We start from the raw sequence: 10,446 nt of genomic DNA, 5'->3' as shown, positions 1-10,446 counted from the left end.
CAAAACTTTCAACTGACATGGAAAGCTTGTGATGCAAAATATAAAATTATCCAAAGTCTTAAAATACATCTGTTGACGCAAACCTAGTCTAGGAATTCCAGTTTTTACTTTTGTATCACGTTACTATTGTATACGTATTATTAAATTATGGAGAAGGAAATACAAACAAGCATAATGTTTAAATTCTATATGAGCGATATTCATTAATAATTTGCGAAATCCAAAAACAACCAAACACCAATAAAGTAGAATTACAAATTTTCCTGCTGCACCGTCTGATGAATATCAGAGCAAAGCATGTTGGCCACGTCATTGCCGGGTAGGAATGATATCATTTGTGAATTCTTGTTACACAGACTGTCAGCGTATCTGTACGTGGCTCCTCTATCGATTCCGTATTTGTAAAACATTTCATTTATGGATGGCTTTATCGTGTTGAAATATGAATATTCAATGGCATTTCTTAAACCTGGAATGCCGGAGACCTCATCTATTCCACCCGATTGTAGGCAGTTGGGACACAGTCTGGAAACCATTTGTAGCAACCCATGCTCTTCATTCCCAGTTGGAGCACTCCAGGTGTTGTAGGAGGGACTCCCAGGATAACCCTGCGTACAAAACAGGATGTTACATGTTGCTATAATGAAGTATTAAACTAACAATGATTGGTCAAATATATATTTATGATTTGATCTACTTGATTCTTGCTGTTTATTGGACACAGCTCACTGCTTTGCAATGCAATGTAAAATTGTAAAATGCAATAAAATATTATTTCGTATTTGATTGATTTGATTTGTAAAATTTAAAATAATGGAGATGTTAAATATATAAATAACTATTACCACCAACGTTAAGGGATAACTGGAAATGGAGATTAAAATGTAGGCATAATGAATGAGTTATCATACCGAACCCAAGAACCATGTTTTCCTCTGCAATATTTTTAATTAAATCCTTTTCGTTGGTAATCGCATAACTAGATTTGGCTATTATTTTTTTAAATGTTCGTAACAATCCAAAATAGGTTTTTGTCGAAAGACAATTCGGAAGTGATGGAAAATGGGAGGATTACTTACTAGCTGAATACCCGTACTTTACTACGCGATTAAAATATAAACTTGTTTCGTTTAGTTTGGTAAGTCCCAACTATTACTGTGTTGAATTTTGAGTTTAGTTCCAGTTCACCTTATTTTTATTGCAGCGTCAGGTATCTGACACTGTCTCAGACTTGACTCCTGGAATCGAAGAAACTCAAAACGAAACATTTACATTGTTTCGACATCAGAAACACCTATAAATAGGTGAAGTGGTAATCTCGTCAGGTACAAAAGGAAACGATGTAAGTGTTTCGTTTAAAGCTTCTTCTTTGTCAACCTTCTTTGGATATCTTCAAACGAACATGACTCCAGATTCCAGGAGTCAAGTCTGAGACAGCGGCAGATACCAGACGCTGCTATAAAACTAAGGTGAACTTGAGCTAACTCAATTTCAATTGAATCAACCCTTCCTACCATAGCTACGTTATTAATTTGTATTGGATAATGTAATAAATTATTTAATAATTAGTATTGCAAGTTTTTCTTCTAAAACATTCCCTCAACACGACATTGCTTCTTTAACCCGTAGCGTTGCTGAATCACCGAACTGTCAGGAGAGCGTACTCTAGAGCAGACCACATACAACTAGCTATCGGAGAATAATACGGGTTCCCTAAATCCACTGTCGATATTTTTAACAAGCCCTTGAACTTTATTCATCATCATATAAAAACAGAGTTTGACTGCAAACTGCAGGCTGCAGAGATAATTAAAAGGGGTTATGTATATCCACTTGCCCGTTTGTCTGTTCGATAACTCTTGATAGAAAGATCCAAGATAATTTAAATCTGGTACTTGTATTCCTTAGATTCCAAGCAAATCCTCGTATAATTTTGGAGTGAAAAGATCAAATAAAATTCAATCCATTTGTCTATCTTTCTATCTGCCCGTTTAAATCAAATCGATAACTATTAATAGTAATTGAAACTATATACATTGGTTCCTCACGGGTTAAGTTTAAACTTTATTTGTTTCTGAATAGAAAATATCTTCCGACACTATTTTTACCCTGGAATGTACATTCCAGTACCTACATTGTGGCCCTTTGAAAGAGACTTTCACAGGATTCCAGTTCCTAATATGGATTTAAGTACAAATAACCGTTTAACTAGGTCATGGGAATTATTCATAGCTGTATACGTTTGTTTACTAGAATATGATACATATCATTCCAAAACTAGATGCAGGCAAAACAACTGTTCTTTAATCCACTTAAACCTGACATATATCGTTTACTTTACATAAGTATAGAGGATTTATTTTTTGAGGTATCACCAATAATCAAATTTTTTATTCAGATCTCTTTATATTACTAATAAATAATAAAGCCAAATGGCCACAATATTAATCGTACGTCTCGTAATATAGTCAAAATATACTGGAACATATTATTAGGATTTACCTGATAGTTCCAGTACTGCTGGGCGTCCACTGTTTCCAAATATCCCGACCCAGTAGCGATTATCGATATTGCCAAAGGTACAACAATCCACATGTTTGAACAGTTTTCTGAAATAAAAACACATGACAGCATTTAACATACAGAAAATTACACTGCAACTGACACTGATTCGTCAATGGTTTTCTCAAATATACCCAAAACTACATCCATTATAAAGTGTCTGTATTAATATCGTTTCTGTGTCTTTTCCATAATTGTGATTTGGAATGTCTCAGACGTACCAACGTAAAATTCCAATAGGATTTATTGTGGGAGTAAAACTCCCATAAGTACTTATTTCTCACTCACCAATACTTTTTTGTGTCAATAACTGTGAAGAAACCGTTTAGAAAGGGCAATGTTCACATCTGTCACACAAAGTAATCGGTCAAAGCGGGGAGCATGCTATTTTCCGATCCAGTCGGTCCAAAAAAGCTTAAAAGCATTTGCTATCTTTTTTTCTTCCTCCTTGCTGTTTGGTATTATTTTTTAAACAACTTAAAGGCCCATGGGGTAAAAGCTGACATTTCAGAAAAAAAGCGGAAAGAATAAAACAAACATATATAGTGTATGGCTGGAAGGATTGGTTCAATCTGAATGTTGAGTTTAGCTCAAGTTCACCTTCCTGTTAGTGCATCATCTGGAATCTGACGATATCACAGACTTGACTCCTGGAATTTGGAGTCAAGTTTGTCTCAAGAGGTCCAAAAAATGGCTGTGTCGAAAAAACCCAAAATTAGTTTAAGACAAACCTGACTCCAAATTCCAGTAGTCACTATCACCGTCAGTTTCCAGACGTTGCATTAAGAGGAAGGTGAACTGGAGCTTAACTCAACTATAACAACTTATTAAAATTAAAATTGTAAATCTGCAGTTATAAGAAAACTGGATGGCATAGTTTAGGACGGGGAAATTTTGAAAATGGTAAGCAGATTGTTTCTATTTTAGAAACACGGGTAAGAGATTGCAAGATTCCTCTGCTAAATCCATCCGGGCTTAAACTACCAAACTTTAAAACATATTTTTCAACTTTCAAGATTTCTTGAATAGTATTCAGTTTGTATACATTTTTTTTTAATTTCGACTTATTTAAAACTTATAGTAAGTAGCGTATTTTTTATTTTCATATAAATTAATTCTTTTTAAAGGTGACGATGAGCTTATAAAATTATACTATAAATATTGAATCTAGGCCTGAGTTTGACACGTATGCTATGTACTTCATAAGTTCAAAAAAGATTTAATAAATAATAAACTACATAATACCAGCTTCTTGTTATTGAAATTAAATACTTAATTTATGAAACAACACTGCAATAATTATGAAATGTTATTTTTTTTGAGGCATTTTGTGTTACATGAACACATCATCAGACCCACATAACTGAAATAAAAGTAAAGTAATCTTTTATTTAATTCTTATTTCAGTTGTGTGGGTCTGATGGTGTTTTCAAATCAAATCAAATCAAATATCCTTTATTTCCATCAGACATGTAACATGCATTGGATTGCGTCATAAATATTTAAAAAAAAAAAACACATGTGCAGTTTTGTATCTATAAAATTATTATTAATCAATTATTAATATTTTATATATTATAATTAATCAATTATTAAAACTAATTAATTTTTACATCATACAGACTATTTATTTCCAATAAATTCACTGAGGGTGTAGAAAACATTTTTTCTATTAAAAAAGCCTTCAGTGTTTCTCTTAAAGACCATTATATCATTTACATTCTTTAGGTCCACAGGAAGAGAATTATAAAAAATTACGGCATTATAAAAACAGTGATGTTTGAAAAAAGAGGTTGCATGGGGGGGAATATTTAATTTGTTGCTATTTCTGAGACAGTGTCCGGACTGCGGAATTAGTGACTCGAAAATGCCCTGGTTTTGCTTAAAAAAGACCAATGTGTGGTAAATATATATACTTTGGAAAAGTAAGCAGATTGAAGTTCTTAAAGTGTGATTTGCAGGATTCTGATTGACGGATGCCAGCAATAGCTCTCACCGCTTTCTTCTGCAAAAGAAAGACATGGTTTTTTCTGCAATTTTCAAAACCCCAAATTTCAACAGCGTATGAAAGGTAGGGATAAACTAATGCAAAATATGAAGTTAGAAAGGCACATCGGTGCCCGTGGAAAGATGAAAGTCTACGAAGAACAAAAATACCAGCACAGACTTTACGTGCGACATGATTTACATGAAAGGAGAAGCTAAGATTCCTATCGACAATTAGGCCTAAAAACTTGACCATTTGCTCAGAACAAACCTCTGTATCGCCAACCCAAACACTCAAAGAGTCATTGCGTCTTGATGAAATTGAAAAATCTAGCAATGTAGTTTTATCAGTATTCACGGCCAAACCATTACTCTGAAACCACTGGACTATTGAATTACACTGAACAAACGTATTTATCTCCATATTGAAACGACAAGACTCATCAATTACAAGTGATGTGTCGTCAGCAAACAAACACAACAAGCCCCTCGAAACACAACTGCTGAGGTCATTCACATACAAAATAAAGAGGAAGGGTCCAAGTATGGAGCCCTGTGGCACACCCGTCTTGACAATCTGCTCGTCAGAAAAGCATCTTTTCCTAGTATTTACGTCAACGTATGGAATTTCCACAACTTGTCTACGCTGACTCAAGAAAGATGACCAGCCATTGATTTGCCAAGCCACGCACGACCCCACTCTGTCAAGCTTTTGCAAAAGAAGTTCATGCGAAACCATGTCAAATGCTTTTCTCAAATCAAAAAAGATACCAGTAGAAACTGTCCTTCATCAAGAGCTTTAACAACTTTATCCAAGAGAGCAAACATTGCCTTCACAGTTGAGCCTCCCCTTGACAAAGCCAAACTGTTTGTCAAACATAACTTTATTACTCTCCAGGAAAGCCGTTAACCTTATCAAAACTGCCTTCTCAAACACCTTAGAAAATGTCGATCCAATCGAAATAGGCCTGAAATTATCAAAGTTCCTCAACCAGTCCCCTTTTATGTAACGGCTTTCACTATAGACAACTTTAAAATGTCAGGAAACAGGCCATTTTCAAACGAAAAATTTTTCAAATGAGCAAGTGGCCTAACAAAATACTCCGTACATGATTTAAGAAGCTTCGATGATATATTGTCGAAGCCAGAAGAAGCCTTTGCTTTTATAGATCTGATGATGTCAGATACTTCCACTTCAGAAACAGGTGAAAAGAAAAATGAAGACACCCCTGCACATGATTGTTGTTGAAGAAGAGACAACGATATGGAAGATGAACTTGCATTCGACACATTAATGAAGAAATCATTGAACAAGTTAGAAACGTCCTTCGGATCCCTAATAATGACTCCTTTACTATCCTTGATGGTTTTCGAGGGATATCTGCCAAAACTCTTGCCTTACCTCTATGCTCGTTCACTATGTCCCACACAGTCTTAACTTTATTTGAGGAAGTCTGCAGTAAATGTTTAACTTTAGATGACTTAGCTTCCCTCACACTAGCCCTATATTGCCTCTTCAAAGAAAGGTATTGTTTTCTTCTCTCATCAGAAGAACTCAGGTCTTTAGTTTTATAATACCAATGCGCAACCAAATCACGTAGCTCAATTTGCTCCTGGGTTAAAGACACTTTGGCATTTGGAGAACGCCCACGAATCCGAACCCTTTTCTCAGGAAAAGCCTGAATGAAATAAAACTCTATAGAGGACATAAACAAGCTCATCTTATCATCCATTGTTCTAGCTGCGTAAACATCATGCCATGTTTCCCCACCCAGAGATGTCTAAAAATACGAACATTATCTTCTACAAATGATCGCTTAAGCATAAACTTAGGGCAATCAGGACTAGATAAATACCTGACATGTGAGATTTTGTGCATGGTGATCGGACAGTGCATTTATCACGACAGAGCAACTGAAAATGTCTTCAGAAAGATCAGTATATACGTGATCAATTAGGACCGGGAGTTTTTAAAATTCCCTCGTAAATGAATTTACTTTATTGCTTAAATCGTGAGATGCCATCATGGATAGAAGACTATCTACTTTCATGTCAGCAACAGAGAGATTAACATTGAAATCACCCACAACAACAGTTCTAACTTCTGGATTTATAATTTTTTGGAGGCAATCGGATAAACATTCATAAAACATCTCGTGTTTTCATGAAACACGAAAAGGCCTCACAATAATACAATTTTATGATTATTGGAGTGACTGTTCATAAAATTAAGTAAATAATAAACTGTATAATTTTTAACACCACGACTGGAAGATAATATTTCTAAAGAGAAATGAATTTTTTTCTCATAATTATTCCAAAACAACCTAGATTATCCCTTGATTAAGATACTTAAGTTCAATGATGATTATAAGACTAATACTATTTTCCTTTTTAGAGAGTATATAGTTTTTTTAGATAGTCTTATGTTGTTTTGGGTTTTTCGATATAGTTTTTCTGTTTTTTTTTTTATTATTATTTTTTTTTAGGAATATTAAATATTGTTTAGCTGATTTTGGATGCATTGCAGTACATCCCGCAAAACGAATTACCAAGAAAAATTTAATGGAAATCGAGTGTTATTGAACATGGATTTTCTATTGGTTTATATTAGATCATTTCTAACTTTTCATAATTAGAGCCACTTTAAAATTTATTGACTCAATAGTTTAGGTGTCATGATTTTAATTTTAGTGACAGTGTATCTCCCTGGTTTATCCCAGATGGGTTGGGATTCTGGACGCTGAAAAACCATAAGTAAGTTAGTGCTATAACTGATTAAATATTTAATTAAAATCCAATTAGAAACACTTTAAACTGGTAGTCAGAAAAACAACACTTTTAAAATATTATTTTTTTGACTGAAATGAAATAATTATTTATTTATTTTTAATGTATTACATTTGAATGTAAATGTAAAGTAAGTAATAAAATATAAAATATTGGAAACATGTTGTTTTACCAACTACTAATTAATATATTAACAAACTACAATTTTAACTATAAATAATTAATAGGCTATACAACAACCAAGCTTTAACAATTAATAAACTATATAACCAAATCCAACATTGATATCCATTTATTACTTAATATATTATAATAGTTGCAATCTTTGTATTTATAAATATGCTTAAATATACACATGCACATATATAAATTCATAAATACATACATAAATCCATGCGTGTTTAATTCATTTAATTCGTACAACGTACTTAAAGTAGAATCGAAACATTACTTTTTGTTCATTGCCATTATCAGTAAACAATAATACATAAAAGACAATTAGTTTAAGGATATTTTCATAAATTTTAACAACATTAACGGATGAAAAAAGTGTAAATAACAAAATAAGTGTAGAATGAGAAAAATAAATGAAAGAATAATAAATTATTACATAACACAAATATTATATATTTACCTCAATGTACCAATACAACAATCTATATTAATAATTATAACATTCAAACATCAAATGTTTCAAACCAATAAGGAGTTCATTTATTTTATTTGTTTCTTTTCCAACGTTACATATTATTAAAAAACTTTAAATGTCTATGAAGAAAGCAGTGTCCAAAAGTTCTGTATAGGCCATTATTACTCTAAATATTCTACGCCTTACTTTCTTCTCACCAAAGCTTGGGGAACGTGTTTCATCATTTCCGTTGATCAAATAAATTCAAAAAGAATCTTATACAGATGGAGGTAAAGGAAAGGTAAAATGTTTATTTGGAAATATAGTTGAGAAGAGCTTTCCATTTTTTTTATTCAGTAATAGGACTTATCCGCTACATCGCATGTGAAAAAACTAAATATAGACAACATAAGCATATTCTTTTTCAAATTTATTCCAAACAATCCTGAGATAAGCGATAGTCACTGGCATTTACCTCAATCCACTTTATGTTTACGTTTAAGAAAGGGTTTTTGAAGTTAGAGAAGAAAATTGTTTTTATAAGTAATTCTGAAATTTCTCTAATCTCTCTCCAATATTTCACGATATTTTATTAAATAGCTCCAACAATTTCTGTCACAACTGAACTGATATTAAGCAAGTGTGGAGAAATCCTAACCCTAAAGAGAGACTGTAGTCCTTAGCTTTTCAGTTAACTCACTAATGAGATAATAAAATGACCATTTAATGAAATATTATTTGATAGTTCAATAGTAATAATAATACAACAGTAGTTGAATAAAAGATCAATAAAAATAATTCAGACAAAGAATAGGTTCTGCACGTAGCAATTCATTTGTAAAGTGTAACTGACTTTGATAAATATGAACAGGAAAAAACATACAGGCTATAAATTTTGTATAAAATATTATATTTTCTATTTTTTAATCTTATAAATAATTAAAGATACATTTACTATTTACTGATTAAGACAAGAAGGGAATTTTCAAAACCATTAGGGCGTAGTTCAGAGGGATTTTCGAAATAGGGATATACGAGTATATTAACCAGGCACCCTAAGAATGACCATGTAAAATTTTAGTTCAATCGGTCAAGTAGTTTTTACTTGATTGAGTACACGCATACAAACACACAGAGAGACATTATTATAATTTTATATAATATTATAGGTTATTTGTATTATATTAATTTGAATCTCTCTCTGCCTAGTATATATATATATATATATATATATATATATATATAAAGATGTATTTTATACGCACTATCCGTCTTGGCTGAATCAATGCAAAATATTAAAGTCTTAATACTATTGAGTACATAGAATATTTAGAAATAGATAGTCCTCTTTGCATGAGTTTAAATCTTTTAATTTTAAGCATTTTAAACTATTTATATTTTTTACAATCAAACACTTAAATAAGGAATCGCTTACAGATTTTAATTTTGTATTATAGTTTACATTAAACATTAAATTTTATTCCTTCCAGTACTTTTTTATTTTACGTTACGTTAAGGAAACTTACTTATGTTGAAAAACATGTACATTAATAAAATAATTGTATCTTTGACTTATTTTTTGATGTCACTTAATGAAATTTGACGTAGTTGCACATTTTCAATTTTACGTAACGTCAATTCATAAGAAAACATTTTCTCAGCAATTCTTATAATTTACAATATTTTATGATGAACGAAAAGAAACGTATATCTTTAAAATTTGTTAAAATTTGGTGAAAATAAATACATCTATGTGAGTCTGCGAAATGGATAAAATAGTGCAGGGATTCCTTGGAGATCCCTTACAGTACATTTTGATGGATATTTACTATGGTGGTTTAGGGTACTTAAAAAGCAGCTGGAATCAAAAGAGTTAAAGAAAAGAATAACATGAAAATGGCTTTTACAATGGTTTGGTATACTACAATGTAAAAACTTATTCCACTTACCTGGGTCCAGTAAAATGGAAAAGATGTTGTCTAGTTGAACTTGCAGTGTTGAATGTTGCTCTGAGGTGTGGGAAGGTTCTTCTCGAGTGGGAAGAATCAGAAACCAAAGTAATAACCTGTCAAATAATATTTATGTACCGTAACATTTATGTTCCGCTGTTTCTGTTGAGAACAATGAGCAACTATTGATAACGTGTCAAATAATATTTATGTACCGTACATTTGTACCGCTGTGTTCCGCTGTTTCTGTTGAGAAGAATGAGCAACCATTGATAACGTGTCAAATAATATTTATGTACCGTAACATTTGTGTTCCGCTGTTTCTGTTGAGAAGAATGAGCAACCATTGATAACGTGTCAAATAAAAGTTATGTAGCGTGACTTTAATCAACTTTTAATTACGGGAACAATACTTAATTAACTAACGTTATCATTATGTGCTTATTTGTGAATTATCGCTTGTAGAACAATCGAAACCTAAATAAAAATCGATACCGATAAAAATGTCTCAAATGACTTATTCAATTCAAA

At 32.1% G+C, this 10,446-nt stretch overlaps 1 protein-coding gene across 1 annotated transcript; it reads right to left on the bottom strand.

The window, feature by feature from the left end:
- Positions 1 to 206: 206 nt before the first annotated feature.
- On the bottom strand, positions 207 to 10,059 carry LOC124366514. Its single transcript, XM_046823102.1, has 3 exons — positions 9,916 to 10,059; positions 2,503 to 2,609; positions 207 to 608 (listed from the first exon to the last, which is right to left on the bottom strand). Exons 2-3 carry the CDS (start codon positions 2,593 to 2,595, stop codon positions 252 to 254), a joined length of 450 nt encoding a protein of 149 aa, XP_046679058.1. The 5' UTR covers positions 2,596 to 2,609; positions 9,916 to 10,059; the 3' UTR covers positions 207 to 251.
- Between the last annotated feature and the right edge of the window lie 387 nt (positions 10,060 to 10,446).

The sequence above is a fragment of the Homalodisca vitripennis genome, chromosome 7 (genome assembly GCF_021130785.1).
Source record: "Homalodisca vitripennis isolate AUS2020 chromosome 7, UT_GWSS_2.1, whole genome shotgun sequence".
In the NCBI taxonomy this organism is placed as follows: Eukaryota; Metazoa; Arthropoda; class Insecta; order Hemiptera; family Cicadellidae; genus Homalodisca; species Homalodisca vitripennis.
The sequence above is the reverse complement of the archived record's forward strand: the minus strand, read 5'-3'. Positions and strand labels throughout refer to the sequence as shown.